The sequence below is a fragment of the Anthonomus grandis genome, chromosome 15 (genome assembly GCF_022605725.1).
Source record: "Anthonomus grandis grandis chromosome 15, icAntGran1.3, whole genome shotgun sequence".
Taxonomy (NCBI): Eukaryota; Metazoa; Arthropoda; class Insecta; order Coleoptera; family Curculionidae; genus Anthonomus; species Anthonomus grandis.
The window spans coordinates 1,718,793-1,746,575 of NC_065560.1; the positions used below are offsets into that span (position 1 = coordinate 1,718,793).

General features: G+C 31.7%; 2 protein-coding genes across 3 annotated transcripts in view; both read right to left on the reverse strand.

Annotated features, from left to right (window-relative positions):
- Positions 1-4,609: 4,609 nt before the first annotated feature.
- On the reverse strand, positions 4,610-18,248 carry LOC126745131 (uncharacterized). The gene is made up of 6 exons (XM_050452854.1): positions 17,791-18,248; positions 12,481-12,601; positions 12,266-12,429; positions 7,863-8,077; positions 5,209-5,328; positions 4,610-5,159 (listed from the first exon to the last, which is right to left on the reverse strand). Exons 1-6 carry the CDS (start codon positions 17,990-17,992, stop codon positions 4,887-4,889), a joined length of 1,095 nt encoding a protein of 364 aa, XP_050308811.1. The 5' UTR covers positions 17,993-18,248; the 3' UTR covers positions 4,610-4,886.
- Positions 18,249-18,436: 188 nt separating this feature from the next.
- LOC126744904 (tachykinin-like peptides receptor 86C) overlaps positions 18,437-27,783 on the reverse strand; it is a 96,082-nt gene continuing 86,735 nt past the window's right edge. For both annotated transcript variants that reach the window (XM_050452492.1, XM_050452491.1), the window contains 2 exons: positions 24,071-24,186; positions 18,437-21,494 (listed from right to left, as the gene is read on the reverse strand). In XM_050452492.1, the coding sequence (XP_050308449.1) occupies positions 21,307-21,494; positions 24,071-24,186 (304 nt within the window). In that variant the 3' untranslated portion in view covers positions 18,437-21,306. The remainder of the gene's footprint in view (positions 21,495-24,070; positions 24,187-27,783) is intronic.

Genomic DNA, 27,783 nt, shown 5'->3' on the forward strand with positions numbered 1-27,783 from the left:
TACACTGCTCTATTTTCAAAACGTCTTTGACAGAAAAGTAGTTACACCCATTTATACTCTTTGTGAACGATCCCGCAAGTAAGATATCAACTAGTCCTAAGGACGATCTTGTTTTACATAGCGTTGAAAACCTTCAAACCACTTGAAATTTTCAGCACTAAAATTTTCATATTGGCTTAAGAGATGTATAAATTTTGGAATAAATCGGTATTCAGGGAGGGTTGTTTGAGCCAACAAAAGACAAAAAAAAAATTCTAATACTAATGAAAGTTTCGTTTTTTTGTGTATCAGTAATCAGTAAGTTTTATGCTTTCAAAGACTCATTTCAAGTCACTTCATGACTTGTCTTAGTCCAGGATTTCTTACTATTTATCGCTTTTATCCTGTAAGATTTTAATGCTTTAGAAGCCTCTGCAAAACAAGAATGGGCATACTGTCCAATTTCTTTGAAACGCCATAACTCAAATTCAAGACCTTTAGGCGACTTGAAATTTTTAGGACTAAAGGCTCAATGGAGGCTTAAGAGCTGTATAGTTTTTAAAAAAGATGGGTATTCAGAGAGGATTGTTATGAGCCAACAAAAGTTATAAAAAAATGCTACTAGTCTTGGAAGTTTCGGTTTCTTGTGTATCAGTAATCAGTAAGTTTTGTGCTTTCAGGATTTCTTACTGATAATCTCTTTTATCCTGTAAGATTTTAAGGCTTCAGAAGCCTCTGCAAGACAAGAATGGGAATACTGTCAAATTTCTTTGGAACGCCATAACTCAAATTCAATATAGGCATTTGCAAGCAAATAGGGCAGAAATTCCTTTTTTATTATGACGACCGGTATCGCGATTACAATCTTATCGCATCATCAGGTCGAAGACTAAAAGTATAAGACAAATAGATACTACGCTTATCAAAAATTGGTAAAATACTGAATAAAAACAAATTTTAAAGCGGCAAACTGGAGATTTGAAAACATGGCTTTATTGATATGTACGACTCTTTGATTCACAATAATGACTCTATCATTAATATTAAAAAGTTTAATTATTTGGTTAGTATTTAAAAAACGCTCCTCTCTCTCTCTCGTTAAATGTACACCATTGACAGGCCAAAATTATATAGTTGCCTATAATGCATTAAAAGCTAGGAATGATAATAAGCGTTTCATTGCTGATACTCACTAGCTCTCTATTTAATCAACTGTTCGAATTCCTCAGCTAGATATCTCTGCTCCTTTACGATTATTAGTGGATACTTTTTTGGAAAATATCTCAGTTTTAGAAAATGTAGGTTACCCTGTCAAGTTCTGGGATTTTATTTTATTTAATATGTTAATGGATCGATTGGATCAAGTGACTGCTACTCGTTTTGAATTAGAATGTGGTTCAGAATTAGTGAAAGATGAAAACTTACATAACAACTTTCAAATACTTGTCAGTTTTTTAAATAAACAATGTCCAGCATTAGACACTGTTTTTTAATATAATAGCTCTGTTAAAAGGTTAGAATATAAGAAACCAAAGACGCATTTTAAACTCAATGATAAAAAACCAAATAATCACTCTCAGTATAAAGCAAAACCTACTTCTAGTTTTGTCGTAAACTGAAAACAAAATCAGAGAAACAGTGCAATAAATAAGAAAATGTCCTGTCAGTTATGTCTTCAGGATCATCTCATATATAATTGCCAATTTTTAATGCAAAAAGTCCAGGGAAGAGATTTTCTCTTATAAAAGAAAAAAGATGGTGCAGTAATTGTTTGGGTACGAAACACCCGTCCTGGCACAGCAGTGTGTCAAATTTGCTCTAAAAAACATCACACACTCTTACATATGGATACTCCTCCAGTCATTAATAGTAACTCTGGATCTCAAAGAAATGTTCATCTCTCCTCAAGTAATACGTCCACCACAGTCTCACTAGTCTCAAATATTTCTAGCACAGTATTATTAGCCACTACTATTATCGAAGTCCGCGATGCAATGGGTATGTATACAGATCGTGTTTTCGTTCGTTACTTATAGGAAACCGCATAGAGGCGAAATTTTGCAACGTCGCGCGTGTACGAGTGCCTGCGACAGAGCACCGCCGCGGCCGGCCCGAGGACGGGATTAGTAAACATCTGACTTTCGTGGGAGTTGCGTCGTTTGGCGACAAAATGTCCCAAAATATTACGCGAAAATCCAGGCATTTTTAAAATATTTATTCTAATGCGGGTTTTACAGACATGACAATGTGTAAAACCGAAAATGTTTTAAAATGTTTAATATGCTAGGTTTTGCATAATGAAAATTAAAGCGTTATTCTAATAAAAAATTAAATATCAACTCTAATAAAAATCAGAAATAAAAGTCTAATAAACAAACTTAACAACATATCATTTTTTAAATAAGAAGCTCAAATAAACCGCCTTCTTTCGCTAAACAAAAACTTAACCTATCGTAAAAGCTACTTCGCACCTCTAAAAGAGTTTCAGGTAAAATGGAAATGGCATCTTCGACAATTTTATTTCGCAACTCCTCTAAATTTGTTGGCCTACTAAATTCATGCTTGTAAATGATCTGCTGAAGGTAACCCCACAGATAAAAGTCATTTGGAGACAAATCTGGAGATCTAGGAGTCCATTTAATATCGCCAGTCCCACTAATAAGGCGGTTAGGAAAAGTATTTGTTAAAAATCCATTTACCCTAGCCGCGTTATGAGCAGGACAGTCATCTTGCTGAAAATAAACCGATCCCAGGTCTACATCAGGTAGGATTTGAATGGCAGGAAGAACTTGGTTTTGCAGCAACTCAAGGTACTTTTAAAGTACCATCAATAAAAAACGGCCCTATAACATTGTCGCCCAAAATAACTGCCCAAGCATTCAATTTCTGAGGATACTGGGTACGAAATTGAAAACTTCTGTGCTCGTTTTCCTGAGACCAATAACGAACAATGGAAGGATTGTGCTTGCCATGTAATGGAAAAGAAGATTCATCAGAAAACAAAATATTTTTAAAAAAATATTCGTTTTCATTTGCCTTTTCCATCATGGTTAAACAAAATTCCATTCTTCGCCACTGGTCTTCAGGGAATATTTCCTGAATTTCTAGGGTACTGCAAACCATTTCTTTCCGCCATTCTATATCTTGGACCACTTCAACAGGTGGTTCTTGACGTTTTGTGTGGCATTTTTTACAATCTTGAAGATAAAAAGATGTCTCAAAATGTGTAACCACATTTAAACCGTTTTTGCACAAGGAATCGGTCTATTCTCAAATGTCACTGAAAACAAATCTCTACATTGTACTGCCGAATTGCCTCCATAAAACCATTTAATTAGTTGCACTCTTTCGGAAGGGGTATAAACAGCCATAGTGAAAAAAACACAAAAATGACGCTCAAAAATTATTAATGCAACGTGCAGTAACACAGCATAGTGAGGTCTGCTGACTCCCGGTTCAAAAAATAAAAACCGAAAAAATCCGCCGCCTGCAAGCCGCAACCAAGCGGTGTTACCATTATTTTGGGTAATACGTACCTCACTAACACGATCTGTATATAAACCTGTTCGAGCTCTTCTAGATAGCGCCTCTCAAAGTAATTTTATAACCTCGAAATGTTTAAAAAAATTAGGTCTATTAAGGTATATTCTCTTTCTCTGGATATAAACGGTATCGGTCAAACTCACTTACGGGCTACAGGTGGTGTCTCATGTACTTTTAAGCCAGTAGGAAAACTCAACCCCTCCAATACATTCGATTTTATTATTTTGCCCAAAATATGTAATAATCATCCTACTGGCTCTCTCCTTCAAGATTATTATAATAATTTTTCTTATTTATCTCTCGCTGACTCAAAATTTTATGAATCTCGACCCATAGACATGCTCTTAGGTGCTGATATTTTTGTACATTTACTAAGCGGAAATTCTCTCTCTATGTCACTAGATAAACCTGTAGTACTAGATACCTCTTTTGGATGGATTGTTATGGGTAATGTTTCTACCTCCACCTATCAAAATCCGCTCCCTCTAGTAATACTTATTTAACCTCTGTTAATAATCTCGAAGACACTATAAAACAATTTTGGGAAATTGAAGAGCTCTCAGTTATCTTTAAATGATGTTTTGGTTGAGGAGCATTATGAAAAGACCACTTTTAGAAATAATGATGGCAAATATATTGTTGAACTACCGTTCAAGGTGTCGGAACCCTCCTTTATTGGATCCCGAGATATAGCACTGCAAAGGTTTTTATCTCTTGAAAGAAAGCTCTTAAAAAATAACTCTCTTTACAATAAGTATAATGAATGTTTAAAAGAATATCTTGATTTGGGACATATGTATCCCATTGATATTTCGAAAAATATTGGATGCTTACGGTCTTACTATTGTGTTCTCAAACCAGATAGCTCTACTAGCAAGTTAAGAGTTGTTTTTGATGCTAGCGCACCTGATTTAAATGGGCAAAGTTTATATAAATGTCTTTATGCAGGCCCCTAGTTTCAACAAAATATTGTTACTATTCTCTTAAATTTTAGTCCCACATACGTTTAATCCAGATGAAACATAAACCAAATATAAGTTTGATAATTTATTTCGACCTAATTCCATCAAAACCGTTACACAAATTACATAATTTAATATAGTATAAAACTTAATACAAACTCAGGAGGCAACGATCAGTCATTTAATATTTAAAAAAAAAATTATAAATATTTTTATTTGTCTTACCGTATTTAAAACTCTTAATTATAACATAATCGACAACTGTATCATATACATTTAAGTTATGCATATGAATTGTACATTGCTTATTCAAGTAATATTTTTGTCTCACAAAAGTTACACCATATTATAATTAAAAATCGAGCACATTAAACATCTCTAAATGTTCACACAGTTCTAACTCTATCGTCCACTCCATTCCGAAAAACTACTCCTAGATACAGACCGATTATCGGTCTCAGACGAAGTGACTTCTCTTCTTCTGGCAATAACTTTCCTAAAGATATCAGTGACGCTATTATTTAAAATAGCATCTATGCAACTAGTACTAGAAGACTGCTGTTGTACGGCTGGTTTAAGCATCATTTTTTGACGTTGCGTTTCGACACAGGATATAGAACGTTCCCGATTGTTTAGGATCGTGATCGCTGGTACTTCGTCTGATGGCGCGGAATTCTTAAAAAGATGAACTTAATCTATTGTTTGCACAAAAAAAAATTTATACTTTATTTGAGTGCTGTTGGGAATAGTACGATTCATTCGAACCCTCCTCCGTATCTGACCTCCTCAGTGCCGTTTGTAAGATTTCTGTTATCCTTTGCGAACATCTTATAGTTTCTTGCATCTGTAATGTATAATTGTTAAGTATAACTATATTTATTATTATACATATACAAGGTGTTTCACTAAAAAATCTAAAAGAACGAGAACAAAAACCAAAACCTTAGACCACTTGTTGTGGCCCTTGTTTTACACATAGTGTCTTTAATTTGTCCCCATAAGTAATAGTCTAAAATAGTTAGATCGGGAAACCTTGATGGCCCCTGGGAATACTTAGAAACTCACTATACTCTTTGAGAATCATGTGCTGCATCTGATATCACATATTAGGTCAATGGGAACATAAGTCTCGGCACTGGTGCCATTTTAATAATGCGATAATAATTCAAGGTATAAATGCCATGCCACGTCAACACATTTGCAACAAACATTTTGCCACGTCGTATTTAAGTGCTTGGAAAAGAGAAAATGGACTTTAACTAGCTGGAAAATTATTGAAAACGTGACTTTAACTGCCTGGATGTCAATTTTTAAATTTATTCCAGGCAATTGGAGAATGCTCACCCGCCATTAGCTGTAACTGCCTAAAAACTAAAAATACTATAAACTAAACTTTAAAAAGTCTTATGTAAAAGTTTAGTGGTTTTATTCCTGTAGGAATATTTATAGAAATCCTTAGAGGAGGATAATAATTTATTTCTTTCTTAGTAGAAATTCGAGTTTGAAAAAGTGGGTGGAATTTTGGCGCCCAACATGTGACTATCTCCAATGGACCACACATATTCCAAACTGTCAGAGAAAATAATTAATTTAATTTTCAGTAGCGGAACTATAGACGATAAACCTTCTCACCCTATCCCTATTTAACTTCTTTATCTCCTTGAAAAGTCACTTTTTTATTACGGAACCCCTTTTCATACAACTTATTAATTTCTTTTTGGAGGATGCTGCTGGCCTGCGAGACTACCTGATTTAAATACATCTGATTTTTTGTGGGAGTCGTGGACAGGCAAGAATAGCTAAATTAATGCCTTGTTTTAATAGTTTTCTTAGAGGGTTTTTTTTTTTTTAAATGCAAATTGGACGTAAAATACCTGAAAATTAATGACTGTTAAAAGAGTGAATATTGTCCAGATGAAGTGGAAAAATAGCCTTAAAAGTCATATTCCAGATATTAGGAGCAATTTCTTATTTATTCCAGGAAGTTGAATTTAATACTCATTTCTTCCAGTTATTTAGTGGAGGACATTTTTTCCAGTAGAATGCCTGGAAGAAATCTAGAAACTTTTTTATCCAACATTTTGTCATGGCATGTCTAGTGTTTACTTGGGAAAACTAGTAAACACTTATTTCTTTGGTAATTTCTATCTATATCTGCTTGATTTTTATCTTTTCACATTGTTAAGCATACTATAGATTTGAACAAGTGTTCCAATGCGAAATCCTGGAACAATGCATCAGTGATAAGTATATTCCTTTTCTAGCAAAAAATACAATTGGGTGGAACTTTGCCGCCCAACATGTGAACATCTCCACGAATATCTCACATGTGGTAACAACTCAAAACCGTATAAGTTGAGCATAAGTCTATGAAGATCTGCATTCACAGCTTATTATGCCAAAACCACATTACATGGGTGTCATCGGCAAATTGCTGACATTTACGTTGAAGTGAAAATATAGACACGCTTATTTTGTGTACCTGCACAACGCTAAACATGCCTTGACAAAATGTTAGATAAAAAAATTCCTAGTGCATGGATTTCCTTAATTTTTTCGATATAAGCATCAGAAAACTCCAAAGTGAGTTCTAAAATAAATATGACAACATTATAAGAACTAGAAGTGGAGTTATGTACAAGGTCATCCCAAAGATTACTGCTTTTAAACACTAAAAATGTTTTTAGCAAATGTTGGATAAAAAAGTTTCTTCCAGGCATTCTACTGGAAAAAAATGACCTTCCCTAAATATCTGGAAGAAATGAGAGGCCATTGTTCCACTTCATCTGGACAATATTTACTCTTTTATCGACTGAAAAATAATATAGTCCATCCAGTCAGGTATTTTAACATATTTTTCATAAGCACACCGGATTTTGCTTGTTACGAAATATTAAATGGGACCTAATGGAAGCTGGATTCAGGCAAAATCCAGTGTAAAGCCTCTAAGTCTTTAATCCATTTCCATTAGCAAAAATCGAATCTGTTTTCTCGAAATTAAATTTTGTATTTTTATATAGGTCGTGAGTGCGGCAAATAACCTATTAACATATAATCACAAATATTAGTCACAAGAAGAGAATGATATAATAGAGTTTCTCTTAATTGTTAAACCAGATATATTAAGCATGCATAAAAGAAATTGGTGTATAGACAGAGCTAAAATTGGCTTATGAGTTGGTACTGACTTTGTATGTGTACTATCTTGCCTGGTTACTATTCCCTTTGCGTTCAGCAGTGTTTTATAATAGGTTCATGAAGTTAGCTACTCTACCATCAAATATTCTTCTCTACCTTTGAACTTTAAGTTAATTTTATTAAATCCAGTACATCCTTAAGGCAGGAGGACTCTTCTTGATCCTTAATGAACATACATACCTCCTCTATTGTTAACGTTACACATTCCAAAGAGTTCTTATCGGTCGAATCTTTTGGATTACTGTCATCGCTCTTATGATCGTCCGAATTCTCTTCTGGATCCGAACGTATTTCCGAACCAAAAGTTTCTTCAGTCGATAAATGCCTTAGACGGGCCGTGCTGTAATTTAACCAAAAGTTATTCCACTCTCCCACTTTACTGTCGGCGTCTTGACCTGAATTAGACGAAAAAAAATTAAATTAATCGTAGCCATTTAAGTTATGCCTGATTGTTCATTAAAGATTGACGCCAAGATAAGAATTGTAGGCTGGAAACTTGCAAATAATTCAAATAAAATGTCATATATTAAGGTGTTAGGCCCGTTAATTAATTAAAATATTGTGTTTGCATACATGCTAGGGAAGATAAATTAAAAACATTTTTTTATTCGTATTATTCGTAAATATAGTTTTTTGCACTATAAAGAGCTTTAATTAAGTGCATTCAAGCCTGTGACAGAGAGAGAGAAAAGAGATTCTAACTCAACTTCCTAGAAGAATTGAAAGAAGTCGTCCATTTTCTCAAAGAGACCTAGATTCAATAATCTAAAGGGATTTACGCAAAGTCTTTTTCTCAAAAGTATTTATTAATTCTAATAGTAGGTTACACGTGTTTCGCTCATATTAAGAGCATCATCAGACCTTAAAAATACTCAAAGCTTTAGTACGGTCACATTATACGCGTATATTGTGCGTATAATGTGACTGTAACGTAAGTACTGTTTGTAGTCGATTTTTGAGGTCTGATGATGCTCTTAATATAAGCGAAACCCGTGTAACCTACTGATAAAAGTAATAAATACTTTTGAGACCGAGACTTTGTGTATTTCCCTTTAGATTCCTAGAAGAAAATTTTAATTTCTTCCAGGCAATTGAATGCATTTAAGTACAATGTGATAGAAAGAGAGAAAAAAAAACTTAATTGCCTATAAGAATATCTTAATTTCTTCCAGGCAGTTGAATGCACTTAAGTACAATGTGATAGAGAGAGAGAGAGAGAGAGAGAGAGAAGAGAGTCCAACTCAATTGCCTGTAAAAATTTCTTAATTTCTTCCAGGCAGTTGAGTGCATTCAGACCTGTGACAGAGAGAGAGAGAGAGAGAGAGAGAAAAGAGATTCTAACTTAATTTCCTGTAAGAATATCTAAATTTCTTCCAGGCAGTTGAGTGCATTTAAACCTGTGACAGAGAGAGAGAAAAAGAGATTCTAACTCAATTGCCTGTAAGAATATTTCAATTTCTTACAGGCAAATGAATGCACTTATGTACAATGTGATAGAGAGAGAGTACAGAGACTCCAGCTAAATTCCTTGGAATAATATTTTAATTTCTTTCAGGTCAATAGAATGGGACAGAGAGAGAGAGAGAGAGAAAAGAAATTCTAACTCAATTGCCTGTAAGAATATTTCAATTTCTTACAGGCAGTTGAATGCACTAAAGTATAATGTGATAGAGAGAGAGAGAGAAAAGAGACTCCAAATCAATTGCCTGTAAGAATATCTTAATTTATTCCAGGCAGTTGAGTGCATTCAAACCTGTGACAGAGAGAGAGAGAAAAAGAGATTCTAACTCAATTGCCTGTAAGAATATTTCAATTTCTTACAGGCAGTTGAATGCACTAAAGTCTAATGTGATAGAGAGAGAGAGAAGAGAGTCCAACTCAATTGCCTGTAAGAATATCTTAATTTATTTCAGGCAGTTGGGTGCATTCAAACCTATGACCGAGAGATAGAGAGAGAGAAAAGAGATTCTAACTCAATTGCAATTGCGTGTAAGAATATTTCAATTTCTTACAGGCAGTTGAATGCACTAATGTATAATGTGATAGAGAGAGAGAGAAGAGCAATCCAACTCAATTGCCTGTAAGAATATTTCAATTTCTTACAGGCAGTTGAATGCACTAAAGTATAATGTGATAGAGAGAGAGAGAAGAAAGTCCAGCTCAATTGCGCCTGTAAGAATATCTTAATTTATTCCAGGCAGTTGAGTGCATTCGAACCTGTGACAGAGAGAGAGAGAGAGAAAAGAGATTTTAACTCTAATTGCCTGTAAGAATATTTTAATATCTTACAGGCAGTTGAATGCACTAATGTATAATGTGATAGAGAGAGAGAGAGAGAGACGAGAGTCCAACTCAATTACCTGTAAGAATATCTTAAATTATTCCAGGCAGTTAAGTGCATTCAAACCTGTGACAGAGAGAGAGAGAGAAGAGAGTCCAACTCAATTGCCTGTAAGAAGATCCTAATTTATTCCAGGCAGTTAAGTGCATTCAAACCTGTGACAGAGAGAGAGAGAGAGAAGAGATTCCAACTCAATTGCCTGTAAGAATATCCTAATTTATTCCAGGCAGTTGATTGTATTCAAACCTGTGACAGAGAGAGAGAGAGAGAAAAGAGATTCTGACTCAATTGCCTGTAAGAATACCTTAATCTATTCCAGGCAGTTGAGTGCATTCGAACCTGTGACAGAGAGAGAGAGAGAAAAGAGATTCTAACTCAATTGCAATTGCGTGTAAGAATATTTCAATTTCTTACAGGCAGTTGAATGCACTAATGTATAATGTGATAGAGAGAGAGAGAAGAGCAATTCAACTCAATTGCCTGTAAGAATATTTCAATTTCTTACAGGCAGTTGAATGCACTAAAGTATAATGTGATAGAGAGAGAGAAAAAAACAATCCAACTCAATTGCCTGTAAGAATATCTTAATTTATTCCAGGCAGTTAAGTGCATTCAAACCTGTGACAGAGAGAGAGAGAGAAAAGAGATTCTAACTCAATTGCATGTAAGAATATATCAATTTATTCCAGGCAGTTGAGTGCATCCAAACCTATGACCGAGAGATAGAGAGAGAGAAAAGAGATTCTAACTCAATTGCAATTGCGTGTAAGAATATTTCAATTTCTTACAGGCAGTTGAATGCACTAAAGTATAATGTGATAGAGAGAGAGAAAAAAACAATCCAACTCAATTGCCTGTAAGAATATCTTAATTTATTTCAGTGTGTTAAGTGCCTTCAAACCTGTGACAGAGAGAGAGAGAGAGAAGAGAGTCCAACTCAATTGCCTGTAAGAATATCCTAATTTATTCCAGGCAGTTGAGTGCATTCGAACCTGTGACTGAGAGAGAGAGAGAAAAGAGATTCTTACTCAATTGCAATTGCGTGTAAGAATATTTCAATTTCTTACAGGCAGTTGAATGCACTAATGTATAATGTGATAGAGAGAGAGAGAAGAGCAATCCAACTCAATTGCCTGTAAGAATATTTTAATTTCTTACAGGCAGTTAAATGCATTTAAGTACAATGTGATAGAGAGAGAGAGAGAGAGAGAGAGAAAAAAGAGACTTTAACCCAATTAGCTGTGAGAATATTTAGTTTCTCTTTCTTTTCAAAACACTGCTTTGTGCAAAATTCGTGAATAATTTGAATACAGCAAAGAATGTATACGTCATGAGTTTAACTTTAGAAAATGGAATTTATATTTTAGAAAAATGTTGAAATTCATTAAAACTTAAGAGGACTATAGTCTTATTATTTAGATTTAAGAATAATTGTACGTCTTGCAAAGAAAATCGTTAATTAGGACCTTTTTTTAAGCACATTCAACAACAATGTTTCGAATTAAAAGTTTCGTTTTTCTAGTTGGATCATATTGTAGATTAGACTTTAAAGAGAGATCTTCAGACTTGATGTATGAGGATGTACATATCGTTCAGTCTTAATTCTAATCTCTTTTCTACAATTTTCGGTAAAATTCAATAAGAACAAATTATAGATTGACTTTGCTGATAAAATAAAAGAAAATTTCACCTTCATTTGATTCTTCCTGATTCTATTTTGTATTAAGAATATGTTTCTATAATTAATCTGAGGAATGAGTAGTCGCAAATTGGTCCTTCATTAAGACTATAATTAGCAATTGGTGAATCTTCCTGGGTTATGCTGACCTGCTGATTTCTATGCAATAACCTGACATCTGAAGAACAGTCTGAGAATTTCAAGCTCTATTTATATATTAGTACTGATTTGATTGGAATACAAGTACTATTTGAAGAATTATTTTCAAGTTTCAAGGACTTCGACCAGTGAAGTACGTTATTTTAACATCAATTAAAGGACTCAAGCAAACACGCCATTTTTCATGTAAATTCTTTCAATATCAATTTCATACTAGATCTTTCCAAAGTCAGAATGAAGTCAATTTGTTTTGCTTACAAAAAAAGAGAAGCAGTTATAGAGCAGTCTCTTTTATCCTGTGCCACTTGGTATACCGGTTGGGCAAACCAGTGCGTAAACATACGTATAAAATATAATGGTTTTTTTGCAATACTTAAACTCTCTCTATTAAACCGTTATATTTACCAGATTCCGAGGATATAGCGCTACTAAAATGTTCACTATTGACACTCTCGATCCAGCTTAGGTAGCTCGAACTGGCGGGCGAAACGTTGCGTGTCATTTTTCGTTCCAGAGTTCGCTTCAAATATTCCGAAAGTTCCGAGGTGGCCTCCATCGACTGGCAAGCTCTAAAAATGAATTTCATCCTAATTTAATTAATTAGAAAGTTCAATTTTCACCTGTAAGTTTTCCCGGATTCGTTCGATAGCGAATTCCTTGCACTCCGTCTTTCCGATATTGCTGCCAAACTGTGTCGGTATTGGGGTTCCCTTCGGTATTTTTCAGCCGGCGTACATTCATCTATTAATAAATTAATTAACCTAATAATAATTGTTATTAACAAGATCAGATTGTTGTTGTATCGTTAGCAAATAGAGCAGAGTCTGAGTGACTCTGATTATTATCAAGGATATATTTGAGTCAAAGGTTTTGCGCTTTATATTATGTGATAAGATTGATAATGTCCTAAAATGTTTCACGTTCTACTAAGTTGATATAGTTTTACCGGGATTTTGGAAATTTAAAATAAATTAGTCACTGATTATAATTTAAAAAAAATATATCATATATTTATCAAATTTTCCCATTCGTGCTGGGAAACTGTGAAGATTGCTACTCAGGGATTTTCCGCATACCAGAGTGGTTTAATATGATAAAAAATGTACGCGTTGCCATTTTCCGACGGTATCACAGCTTTGGCATGTAAGTCGAATAGAAAATTTTATTTACGTAGCATGCCTGACGTGACCCCCTGAAATTTCTTCTAAATTATTTTATAAAAAAAAAATTGTTTTTTTAATTAATATTTTATTTTTTTATAACTGCTTTATTTCCTACAAAATAAACATAAAAAACAAACACAACCAATAGAGCAATGAGCAGTAATTGAATTTATGAAGTCTGTTCTTAGTCGTTTTTCTGGGACCGATATACTAGTCATCCATGCGGTTTATACACTCCTTCAAAGTTACATAAATCATAGTAATTTCCGTAAAAACAAGTAAGGCACTGAAGATCAAAGATAGCCATACCGGTATACTAATTTTATTCATCTACTGTTCTGTACTTAAACAAATGCCCAAAAGTTTCTTCTATATTTGAGGATTTAAACCGAGATAACCACTCAACAATAATTTAGGAAATGTATCATAAGACGGCTATTTACTGACGTATACACTGACTAGTAACTTAAAATGCAGTGGTATTCCCGGATCTAGGACAAGCTTTTGATACTTTCACACCACCAGTTGGTTATAGTAATTTCTGTTACAATTTAAGACATTGTGTGGTCCGCACTGAACATCAAAGTTGACCATACCGGTATACTAATTTTATTCATGTTTTTGTCAGACTTCTGGATTGGTTAGAGAAACTAACGAAGAAATTTAAATATAAAAAAGTGTTTTCTGACTGTATTCCGACGTCTAAGAACTCTAGGATAGTGCAATGGTATTTCTGGATTTAAGACAAGCTTCTGATACTGTTGGTTTTGATCACACTAGCATTTCCTATTTTATTCTGTTAAATTGAAAAAGATTTTTGTTCTGAAATATTCCAGTTGGTGTCTGACAAAGAGAGATAGATGCTAAACCAGTACCACGAAAAAAATTTATTTCACTCGTTTTTTCACCAAAAACGAGTTTCTCGAGGAAAAGCCTTGATACTGTCAAAGGCTTTATTGACATCTAAATATAGTGAAGCCTCATGTAATTTAAAAAAAATACCCAATATTGAATTTCAATTGAATTTTGGCACCTTTGATATATTCGATACATTCACCATTGCATCATGACATTCCACCACTAATTTCGGCACCTTGGCAAATTTAGACAGTTTGATTATTTTACTTTTTATGACTTTGAAAACTATGCATTTGATTATAAGATGTATAAAAAAATCTCATTATCATCATCATCATTTGTTTGGACTTGAAAAAAATCTTGATACTGTCAAAGGCTTTAGAGAAATCGAAATATTTGAAAAACGCATGTAACGATTTTACTGACTTTAGTTTCATATGAAAGCTGATGAGTTTCTTTACCTTTAAGTCTATACAGTTTTTATTGTAAATACAACGGTTTTGGAGCTATTGAGTGGTTTTTCAATGAAAAGAAAAAAATCTTGATACTGTTAAAGGCTTTAGAAAAATCGAAATATTTCAAAAACTAACTGGGCGATTTTATTGATTTTAGTTTTAAATAAAAGCCAATGAAATTCTTCACTAAAAAGGTCTTTACAAGTTTTCTTGTAAATACAGACGCTTTTGAGTTATTGAGTGGTTTTTCCATCAATGAAAAAGCCTTGATACTGTTAGTCTTATGAAAATCTCGTTGAAAACAGGTTGTTTATAAAAACTGCAAAGCAACAAACTGATTCCATTAAAAAATAAACAAGTTGCCCTTCAAATGACCTTCAGGACAAGTGCCTAATTCGGCACAAGGTAAATTGTTTATAATCTATTGAAAAAAGGTCCAAGGCAAAATTGTCCAAGAAGAATGCTAAATAAAAACAGAAGTTTTAGTGGAAAATAATAAATGTGACATTCGAATGACCTTCAGGGTACGAGACGAATTTTCCATAAAGTCCTTATAGTTGTAACTATAACGATTTTGCAGTCATTGAGTGTTTTTTTATTAAAAAAAAATCATGATACTATCAAAGGCTTTAAGAAAATCTTAATATAGTGAAGTTTCATGTAACAGGCTGTAGAAAAATCGAAATATTTTAAAAACGCGTCTAACGATTTTACTGAATTTAGTTTCATATGAAAGCTGATAAGTTTCTTTACCATTAAGTCTATATAGTTTTTTTTGTAAATACAACGGTTGTGGAGCTATTGAGTGATTTTTCAATGGGACCAAAAAAAATCCTGATACTGTCAAAGGCTTTAGAAAAATCGAAATATTTCAAAAACTAACTGGGCGATTTTAGTTTTAAATAAAAGCCAATGAAATTCTTCACTAAAAAGGTCTTTACAAGTTTTCTTATAAACACAGACGTTTCCGAGTAACTGAGTGGTTTTTCCATGAATGAAAAAGCCTTGATACTGTTAGTCTTATGAAAATCTCGTTGAAAACAGGTTGTTTATAAAAACTGCAAAGCAACAAACTGATTCCATTAAAAAATAAACAAGTTGCCCTTCAAATGACCTTCAGGACAAGTGCCAAATTCGGCACAAGGTAAATTGTTTATAATCTATTGAAAAAAGGTCCAAGGCAAAATTGTCCAAGAAGAATGCTAAATAAAAACAGAAGTTTTAGTGGAAAATAATAAATGTGACATTCGAATGACCTTCAGGGTACGGGACGAATTTTCCATAAAGTCCTTATAGTTGTAACTATAACGATTTTGCAGTCATTGAGTGTTTTTTTATTAAAAAAAAATCAAGATACTATCAAAGGCTTTAAGAAAATCCTAATATAGTGAAGTTTCATGTAACAGGCTGTAGAAAAATCGAAATATTTAAAAAACGCGTCTAACGATTTTACTGAATTTAGTTTCATATGAAAGCTGATAAGTTTCTTTACCATTAAGTCTATATAGTTTTTTTTGTAAATACAACGGTTGTGGAGCTATAGAGTGATTTTTCAATGGAACCAAAAAAAATCCTGATACTGTCAAAGGCTTTAGAAAAATCGAAATATTTCAAAAACTAACTGGGCGATTTTATTGATTTTAGTTTTAAATAAAAGCCAATGAAATTCTTCACTAAAAAGGTCTTTACAAGTTTTCTTATAAACACAGACGTTTCCGAGTAACTGAGTGGTTTTTCCATGAATGAAAAAGCCTTGATACTGTTAGTCTTATGAAAATCTCGTTGAAAACAGGTTGTTTATAAAAACTGCAAAGCAACAAACTGATTCCATTAAAAAATAAACAAGTTGCCCTTCAAATCACCTTCAGGACAAGTGCCAAATTCGGCACAAGGTAAATTGTTTATAACCTATTGAAAAAGGTTGTCCAAGAAGAATGCAAAATAAAAACAGAAGTTCTAGTGGAAAATAATAAAAGTGACCTTCGAATGATCTTCAGGGTACGGGACGAATTTTCCATAAAGTCCTTATAGTTGTAACTATAACGATTTTGCAGTCATTGAGTGTTTTTTTATTAAAAAAAAATCAAGATACTATCAAAGGCTTTAAGAAAATCTTAATATAGTGAAGTTTCATGTAACAGGCTGTAGAAAAATCGAAATATTTGAAAAACGCATGTAACGATTTTACTGAATTTAGTTTCATATGAAAGCTGATAAGTTTCTTTACCATTAAGTCTATATAGTTTTTTTTGTAAATACAACGGTTGTGGAGCTATTGAGTGATTTTTCAATGGGACCAAAAAAAATCCTGATACTGTCAAAGGCTTTAGAAAAATCGAAATATTTCAAAAACTAACTGGGCGATTTTATTGATTTTAGTTTTAAATAAAAGCCAATGAAATTCTTCACTAAAAAGGTCTTTAGAAGTTTTCTTATAAACACAGACGTTTCCGAGTAACTGAGTGGTTTTTCCATGGATTGAAAAATCTTGATACTGTTAATCTTATGCAAATCTCGTTGAAAACAGGTTGTTTATAAAAACTGCAAAGAAACAAACTGATTCCATTAAAAAATAAACAAGTTTCCCTTCAAATGACCTTCAGGAAAAGTGCCAAGGTCGGCACAAGGTAAATTGTTTATAACCTATTGAAAAAGGTTGTCCAAGAAGAATGCAAAATAAAAACAGAAGTTCTAGTGGAAAATAATAAATGTAACCTTCGAATGATCTTCAGGGTACGGGACGAATTTTCCATAAAATCCTTATAATCGTGTTAAAAATACAACGATTTTGGAGTCTTTGAGTGGTTTTTTAATAGAGGGAAAAAATCTTGATACTATCAAAGGCTTTTAAAAACTCTTGCAACCATTTTATTGATTTTACTTATTTATATTAGCGTAATATGAAAACCGTTAAATTTCTTACTGCTGAACGTATTATAAGCTTCTTTGGAAATTATTGGGTAGTTAAACAATGGATTGAAAAAGTATTGATATTTTCAAAGGCCTTAACTAAATTCCATTGACAATTAAGCATAATGCCCTTTAAATGACCATCAGGACAAGCGCCAAGGTAAATTTTTGATATCACGTTAAAAAAACGTTGTCCAAGAAGAGACAAAAGAGTTCCAATCAACAATAATCAAGTTGACCCTCAAATGACCTCCACGCCAAGGTTAGACAACTTCTATTGTAACTAATTGACCTCAAACCGTGATGCTCAGTCAGTATTGCACTCAATAAGTTCAAAACCAAGTAACGAAAGTTTAAAGACCTTTGGAATCTGATGTATATAAGAACATATGTTTCAGAGGCATTAATAAGCTTAACTCCATCCAAGGCTCTACCTGCTACTCTGAGAATAAGAGAGATATGTAGATGACTAACAGTTTTTTGAATTGTCATTTTCTCATTAGGTTTACTAAATATCAGTATCAAATTAGCATAATTTACTTACCATCTTCAGTACTACTAGTTGACTCGACCCGATCTTTCCTAAACGGCGCGGTTCCTCTACGTACCACGGTACCACTACGTGCAAAAGTCGCTTCCGAACTACCGAACAGCGTCAAATCCACCCCATCGTGAAAACTGGATACTTGACTGGACGAACTGTTCGAGGAATCTTCCGATTGCGATCCACTTCCCTCGTTCGACATTTTCAGTTAGTTTTCCTTGTTTCTACATCGATTTAATAATTTATAAGAGATAAAAGTCCGAAACTGTTAACTAGGTTAAATCAGTGGACTAACTGGGGGGAGTTTTTACTGTCTCGGCTCGTAATTTTTCTCACGCTCTGACAAACAGTTTCCATAGAGACGATTAACCCATATCACGCAGGATGATTTCTCGTTTAAATGAAGTTCCCTCAACCTGTTGAGGTGTAGCGGGTAATTTAATATAAACCCTTTTTTTTGGCGTTGGGGGTTAGGTTTTATTGATTTTTTTTAAGCAGTGAATTAAAATGATTAATAGCCTAATTATGAGTTTGTCAGTATTAAAAAATAATTCAAGCAGATAAATTTTGAAGATATTTACTCCATTTTTAATAAATAAATAACCCCCAATTAAACATTAATAGGACTCCCTATGAAATAAAGCAATTGTATTTATTTGAAACATATATATAACGTTATATTTGCGATATATTACACTTGATTAGTAAAAATATACATTAGTTCTCGTTTATTGTTAGTCTCAAAGTCTTATTTTTATAGGAAATAATTTAGAAACGTATAAAAACTAATATAATTAGGAACTAACTAAAAACATATAAATGAGTGTGAATGAATATCTTATATATAGAAAACCTTATTTTATATTTAAAACATTTAATTGCATCCTGAAACCTTAGTTTGATACAGCACTGGTGAAATGTTAGGTTTATTCTGACCCTTGTATTTTTTACAATTATATTAAGCAGTTTTAAGGGGCTATCGTTTTTTATTTGTTCAGCACCTTTGTAAAAGGATAATTATTTTATTGAGATTTTTCTAATATTTTTTAATGTTTATTCTTTTTTTATAAACCAATTGATAGCGAATAGTCGGTTTTGCTAATGCTCACTGCTAGAAAATAATTTATACAGTTTGCGTAATGGTTACCTTAGATTGTTGTCAATCGTCAAGGAATTTTTAATTCCTTGAGTCAAATTTTCAATAAATTTCATTTTTGATTCTACCACTCTTAATATACTTTCATTTATTCAACACATCTTTCATTAGAACCGTATTTGGTACCAAACAAAATACTTAAAAAATCCTGTAATTTATATAATTAGCATATTAAAAAAAATTGTTATTTTAAATTAATTTTTAGGCATTTATTTTAAATAAATTTTAGTTTTATTCCAGGCATTTCCCATGAAATTCCAGGCATTTTATAAAAATATTAATATTATTCCAGGAGTTTAAGTTTCCTAAAATATTTTAAAAATATTTGTTTTTTTTTGGTCGAATAACTTAAACTTATTAATTAATAATAATAATAATAATAATCTGTTTTTTTATTTATTTATTAATTTATTTATAAAAAGTGGATTTTTCATTAAATTTCCTCGGAAATTTTGACTAGTTTTTCGGTGGAAACTTTGGCGCCCAACTGTGATAAAACAAACGATTTTTATATACTTAATATAAAAAAAAAACACACAAATACATGGAACAATTCTGTATTTATCATGTTTTTTGTTTAATATTTTTATTTTTTAATATTGGGATTTTTAGCATTCAAGTATTTTAAGCAAAAAAAATAAATATTAATAAAATACTTTCCTGTAGATGTTTTTTTATGTTAAAGACGAAAACTGCAGTGGAGCAGGATGTACTGTAGAAACTTTGGCGCCCAACAGCGTGGAATAAAAAAACCAAAAGTTTGACCTTTTCTACAATTTAAGAACATAAAATCTTGTAAAAAATCAGAAATACTCAAATAACTCATTTCCTGCTACTTTTTTTGGATAATAGAAGAGAAACACTTATTAATTGCCTTATTATTGTGCTACAAAAATAAAAAAAATATTTTTTTGCATAGGAGTCGAAAATAACGACTTTAAAAAATTACATTTTTTCGCTAATTTCTCAAAATCTATTAGATATAAAGTCAATCTTCTTTCACCCTTACATACTTTCATTTATTTAACACATCTTTCATTAAAACCGTATTGTTCTAAACCTGCTACAATTTCCATTAAAAAAAATTAAATGCAATTTTTTCCCTAAATTGAAGAAATTTCTCCACTTGAAAGTCTTTCCTAGACAAAAAATAATTTTTAGAGTAATTCAATTCAGGGTCTCTCACCTTTAAACCAGCGTCTGCTCATTAATAAAGCAACCGACTAACCATAGATAAAACTACGATAGACGCTCAGTTTAGGAACATTTAACTAAATAATTAAATTAAACCTGTTTATAATTATTACAACAAATTGCGTCATTATTCAATTACTATAATTGCGTCATCATTAAAGGAGTTAATAGTCATATTCCACACTGTTGGGCGCCAAAGTTTCTATGGTAAATCCCACTTTATTCCACTACTAAGGACTACAGTATAAAGAGGATTCAATACTTTTTTTTTTAATATTTTCAAAAATTGAAAATTTGGTATCAAACAAAATACATAAAAAATCCTGTAATTTATATAATTAGCATATGAAAAAATTTGTTATTTTAAATTAATTTTCAGGCATTTCAAATAAATTTTAGTTTTATTCCAGGCATTTCGCACGAAATTATTCAGGAATTTTCAGTTTATATAAAAGATTTGGAATAATGTTGCCTTCTGCATGTACCTCATACCAAAGGTTAGTCCAGAGAACAAATTTAGTGCAAGATAAATGGCGTACCACTAAGAGCTTTAGAACATATGTCAATATAAACCCTTCCCAGTGCATTCAGGCCTGTATAAAGTTATTCTAAGAGACCAAGGAACTCCAACAACTTCAACCCCTAAATCACTTTGTGATATTAAAAAAAAATGATTACGAACTTATATAAGAACACTAGGGTCTTTTCAGGTAACAAGGGATAATTGAGAAGTTCTTTTATTTTTGTTCTACTCCCCATTCGTAATGAAGTTTTCCGCTCGGGGGTTTCTAAAAGTGTGAAACTCACGCAGTTATTCGGTTTCCAAACGCGAAAGTGTTAGGCCGATTAAAGTACAAAGTACAGACAAAGGATTTTAATTAAATTGGGCACGTTTTAGTGAATTTTACTCACAGGAATAAATATATAAATATGTTTTGCTCTTATTACCCTTAAAACAATTTTTTTTTGTATAAAATTAATTTAATTTAGTGGGGTATTAGGCAGCAAGATTAAACCTAGCATAATGGGTATCTTTCGAAGAAGTCACACACTCACAACACTATTAATGTCTTCATGATCTTATAGATTTCATTTACACAAAAAAAAATGCCAAACAAGAGGCATAACTTAAAAGTACACGACCCGCACGACACTATTTTAGTGATTCACAAAAACGTGGTTTTTCTTAAATCCTTTTTTAACGAAGTAGTCCTGGTAGCTCGATTGCTCATCCGTCTCTGTTGCTCTCGTGGAATACCATTGGTTCCTGCTATAAGGGCATAGTGTCTCTTTTCATCTTTAAACGCGTTATCGGATTGCTTAACCGCCTTCACTGATAAGTTGTTTAGGGCACCTAAGGACAAAATTTCAATTACAAGAATATAACGGATTATTTTTCTAGATCTAGCAATTATAAATATTTATCAGGATTCTAAACTAGAAATGCTTAAACACGCTTGATAGCGTGACTATATTAATTTACCTAATAAGTTTCAGTACAGCCGCGCCCATAGTTTATCAATTTTATTTATATAATTATTATCATTATTTATGTATTTTTTTCTATAGAAAATTTATTTGTTATATAATATATTGTTTCCTTTTAGGAGCTATTCACGTACAAAGTAATGCTGCACTCAATTATTAGACAGAGATGAAAATGCTATTGATTATCTGATAGAGAGAGAGAGATACTCTAAGTCAGCTGCTTGGGAGACAAATTGTGTATCTTCCAGGTAGTTAAATGTATTCAATTATTGGACAGAGATGAAAATGCCTTTGATTACTTGATAGAGAGAGAAAGAGCCTCTGAATCAGCTGCTTAGGAGACAAATTCTATATCTTCCAGATAGTCGAATGTATTTAATCATTGAACAGAGAGATAAAGAAAAGAAAGAAGAGTGAGACACTCTAAACCAACTGCCTGGGAGAATATTTTTATTCCTTCCAGGCACTCAATTATTAGACAGAGATGAATATGCCTTTGATTACTTGATAGAAAGAGAAAGAGACTCTAAATCAGCTGCTTGGGAGACAAATTGTGTATCTTCCAGGTAGTTGAATGTATTTAATCATTGGACAGAGAGAGAAAGAAAATAAAGTAGAGTGAGACACTCAAAACCAACTGTCTGGAAGAATAGTTTTATTCCTTCCAGGCACTCAATTATTGGACAGAGATGAAAATGCTTTTGATTACCTGATAAAGAGAAAGATACTCTAAGTCAGCTGTTTGGGAGACAAATTGTGTATTTTCAGGTAGTTGAATGTATTTAATCATTGAACAAAGAGAGAAAGAAAAGAAAGAAAAGCAGGACGCTCTAAATCAACTGCTTGGAAGAATATTTTTATTCCTTCCAGGCACTCAATAATTGGACAGAGAGAGAAAGAAAACAAAGTAGAGTGAGACACTCTAAATCAACTGCCTGGAAGAATAGTTTTATTCCTTCCAGGCACTCAATAATTGGACAGAGAGAGAAAGAGAAGAAAGGAGAGTGAGACACTCTAAACCAACTGCCTGGGAGAATATTTTTATTCCTTCCAGGCACTCAATTATTAGACAGAGATGAATATGCCTTTGATTACTTGATAGAAAGAGAAAGAGACTCTAAATCATCTGCTTGGGAGACAAATTGTGTATCTTCCAGGTAGTTAAATGTATTCAATCATTGGACAGAGAGAGAAAGAAAATAAAGTAGAGTGAGACACTCAAAACCAACTGCCTGGAAGAATAGTTTTATTCCTTCCAGGCACTCAATAATTAGACAGAGAGAGAAAGAGAAGAAAGAAGAGTTAGATACTCTAAATCAACTGCCGGGAAGAATATTTTTATTCCTTCCAGGCACTCATTAATTGGACAGAGATGAAAATGCTTTTGATTATCTGATAGAGAGAGAGACACTCTAAACCAACTGCCTGGAAGAATAGTTTTATTCATTCCAATTCTTGAAAGCACTAAATCATAAAATATAAACAGACATACAAATTTTGACATACACAATTATTAAAAACCACATTAATACTCAATACATTTTACCAATCATAATACCTATTAGCCATTAGACTCATATACATGCACTAAAACACCACAAACTTGTATCATTGGTAAATTACACTTTTGAATAGTTTACTAGAAAAGTTCTAATGCGTTTAGGCATTTAACTCCACCATATTAAAAACGTCAACTCTGCTCTTACTGCTCATACTCAAAATCCACTTTCATTAAAAAAAAATCAAATGTATTGACCGAATTAATGTTAATGTATTAATGAATTTGTGTGTGGATTAAGGTTCAAATCTTTGTTTGTGTTCGGTTCCAAACACGTTGAACTCGTTGGGGCGAATATTTGTCCTTATTGAAATATATCTGGTTGATTAGCAGGTATTATTGTTTTATGCGTGTAAATTGTAACATCTTAGTATAGTTCGTAACTCCTGTTTTCAAGAATATTTTTTGCGGTATAATGGTAACATGAATTTTTTTCTTTTGTATGTGTCTATTTGCGCCAATATATCTTTCTTGTTGGACATTGATCATCTACAATGCTTGTATTTCTTAATATATATATTTTTTAATAACTTTTTATAGCTATAATATATTATATTTAAAAGTAACGTCGCCTACGTCACAGGCTATCGAAAAAAATACTCTTACAAAAAAGGGTACGAGAAAAACATCTCGTTTACATTTACATATAAAAGCAATAAAGCCATTGTCACATTTAAGTGACTAGGAATACGTCGTGTGAAAAACGATATTTTTATCGAGCCCTTTTTAAGATAAATGGCCGTGCCGAAAACACGTTTTTCAACTCTGTATAAGCGATTATTATAAAAAAAACGACAAAGTAAGCTTGAAAAGCAATTCGTTTTACTTGATTGACAAAGTTTACATATTTAACAGCACTGGAAATAATAGAAATATATATTTACCAGATTTTGAGTCTGCAGAATTTTTCGGTGACGCCTGATGAGTGTCACTGTTCCTTTTTACAGTGATGAAGTAAATATGCCATCCGCACATCGCTTTTTTAAAGTATTGACGAAACCTGAAAAATTTAATGGTGTAAATTTTCAAACCTTAAATTGTACGAAAAACCCTTCTTTTATATCGCTTTATTTCAAGGTAAATTACTTTTTAATGTAGCAAGGACAAAAAAGAGCCGTTAGTTATCGAATATATGACGAGAACAGAAATATTAAATTTTATTATATCTGAGTTCGAACACTTTCAATAAAAACCCACTGTTAAATAAAAGGGCCAAAAATATACATTTTTTTAGGGCTAGACCTCATTGAGCAGGTTGTTTTATTTTAGTTTCCAATAATTAAATCAATATTGGCTATAAGGACCACAAGTCTGAATGTTTAGTACGTTTGCCAACATTTTTTAACAAGTTATGCAAGATTTACCTATAAATAATTATTTAAAAATGTATTTTAAAATACGTAATAACAGTTGATCTTGTTTGAAGGGTATAAAAAGGAACATTAAAAAAAAAGACGTTATTGCAAAAAATTGGGACTTGGACTGACTGGTTGAATCTAATAATTATAATTTTAAATATTTAATATCTTTGCCACATTTTTATTTATTTATTAATTAAATTTTGCGTTTTTGATGTGAATTCAATTTTATAGTATTCGAAAAATGGAAAGAATTTAATCTAATATTTTGTATGATCTTCACAAAAATTTTTGCCAAATCGATATTATGTCTATTTATCACACTTTATTTAAATTGAAAAAAAACATATGAACATATTATTCAGTAGACGCATAATAATTGTGAGGGTTTTTAGAGTGTTTACTGTTGTGTTCTTGTATTATACTTCTTAATGTTTGTATTATTTTTTCACTGATATTCTCTAATATTAATTAAAATTTTTAGTAATTTCTTATATATTCATGACTTTTTCAAAAACTGAGCCTTAAAGCATAAATTGCACACATTTGAAGGCATTTTAATTTTCGTTTAATCATTTCAAGTCTTTTTTTAGTGTGTTTCTAATTTATTTCAAAGAGTCTTCAATTTTAGCGAGAATAAAAGAATAGAAGTGAAAAACAAGCGGTATAATAATTTGTTGGAGCGTTAATTAATATTTTTTTAAATTATTTGGGTTTTAATTTTTAAAAAATACTTTTATGTAAACAAAAGTATTCCTAGTTTAAAAGGAAATTATTTGGAAATTATATGAAATATTATGTTTTAGGATTACGTGAGCGAAAGAAATTTCATACAAAAAAACTTTTAATGAGTCTCAAACAACTTTTTTGTCAGTTGTAGAATTAATGCTTTAAGCATGCCTCTTATTTACTTATTTAAAAACAAAACAAACAAAAGTCCTTTTTATATTCCATTTAACAGTGTGGGTTTTTTTTCCACAATTCGTTAGGGTCTTTTTATCTTTTTATTTTCCTCTTGCTTCATGTAAATTAAGGATTATGTTAAAGACACAAAGCGAGACATAAAGAATATTAATTGGGGCCTTTCTCGAGTTAAAAAATCAAATTACCAGTGTTCTTGCGTGAATAATTAACTGAGTTTATTTAAATTTATTGGTTAAGGGAATTTAACTCAAATTTAATTTTAAGTATATTGTATGGAACGTACCAATAATCATATCCGTTATTAGATTATAAAATATTTATTTATAAAGGTGCAAATTTTAAATAAAGTATTATTTTTGCAAAATAATTAAATTTTACCAACGTCATAGTTTCCATAAATTTCTCCACAACTGTATTTTCCATGCACCATGGATAAGTGAAATGTGAATTACGTGATATGCATAATTATTTTGCACGGTCGTTTTAATAAATTTTCACTACTTTAATCAAGAATTCGTGTTCTCCACCATTATATATATTTTTTTAAATTTGTCTAGACATACGATAAAAATAGAAAATAGTTTCAAATGCCCGGAATAAAAAATAAATTTAGTCCTTAAGTTTGAAATAGTGAAAACGGCTCCAAATGCCTGAGATAAAATATATTGGAGAAAAATGGCTTCAACCCCTTTGAATAGAGTAAAGACATACTCAAAAAATAAATATATTGAAAATATTAAAAAACCTCTAGTTTTTTTTGTGATGACCCACTAGCACTTTTTTTATAAGCCATTATATACATTTTTAATTATGTGCAATTTATAATTACATCACAGCGGAATTATAATTATTTCTACTTCAGTTGCTTTGCCAACTTCAATGCAACAATGAGATTTAACTGACAGAAGCAAAATCAGGAATATCAATGTCGTTACCATCTTATACTGATGATGATATTTAATAAAATATTGAAAATATATTTTTTTAAATTAAACATGAGATTCCTATTGAATATCAATCAATTTTTTTTAATGCAAATTTAACCACAAACAAATAAAATATGTTGCTTTACTCGGATTACTTTCAAGATTACTAGAAGCTGTCATGCTTCTTAATGCGTCTCTTTAATTTTTTTATTGTTTCTTTACTTTATTTGTTTTTTTTTTTGAGACTGCGATTCAAAAAGAGAATTTCAAAAATACGGAAAGCCTTTTGAAAATAGAAGTATATGAAGTTTCCTTGTTTTTTGTTTAAAGTATAATCATCTTACTGTTAAGAACTTGTTTGATTTACAAGATAATTGTTCAAGAAACCAATGATGGATTCTTACCAATTTCAATGTAGAAAACGTTAATCTGAAGATATATGCATTGGATGCTCAAACATTATAAATATAAGGAAAACGGTTAAATAAGCCAAGGAGTAAATAATTTAAATTTTTAATCTTAATATAATCTTAAGTCTAAGGCAACTAATTAGTTAATAATGAAAAGCATACATTCAAAAGCTGAACATCAAACCACAGCGGAATTATAATTATTTCTACTTCAGTTGCTTTGTCAACTTCAATGCAACAATGAGATTTAACTGACAGAAGCAAAATCAGGAATATCAATGTCATTACCATCTTATACTGATGATGATATTTAATAAAATATTCAAAATATATTTTTTTATGCATTAAATTAAACCTGAGATTCCTATTAAATATCAAACATTTTTTTAATGCAAATTTAACCACAAACAAATAAAATATGTTGCTTTACTCAGATTACTTTCAAGATTACTAGAAGCTGTCATGCTTCTCAATGCGTCTCTTTAATTCTTTTATTGTTTTTGTTGATTCAGAAATAGAATTTCAAAAATACGGAATGCTTTTTGAAAATAGAAGTATATGAAGTTCCTTTAACATTTATTTGAAGTATAAATATCTTAAGGTTAAGAACTTAACCATCCAATGCGTGTATCATCAGATTAACTTGTTCTACATTGAAATTGGTAAGAATCCATCATTCGTTCTTAATGATATACAACAGTTGTATAATACTACAGAGTATGAAATAAATTTATATAAATATATGACATATATTCACTTTTATGTCAATTAATTGACGTTCCGAAGAAAAAAGTAGGAGAGCGTAATAAAATATGTAGGGGTTCGTAAATATTGATTGGAATATAAAAAGGTATTGTAAATGCAAAACGAAACCAGAGGTTTGTAGAAAAATTAGTAGTGGACTATCAGCGTATTTAAAATCTAGAAATGTATCCAGAAAGTAAGTGGCGGTTTCTTCAAATATAACTAATTTTGTAAT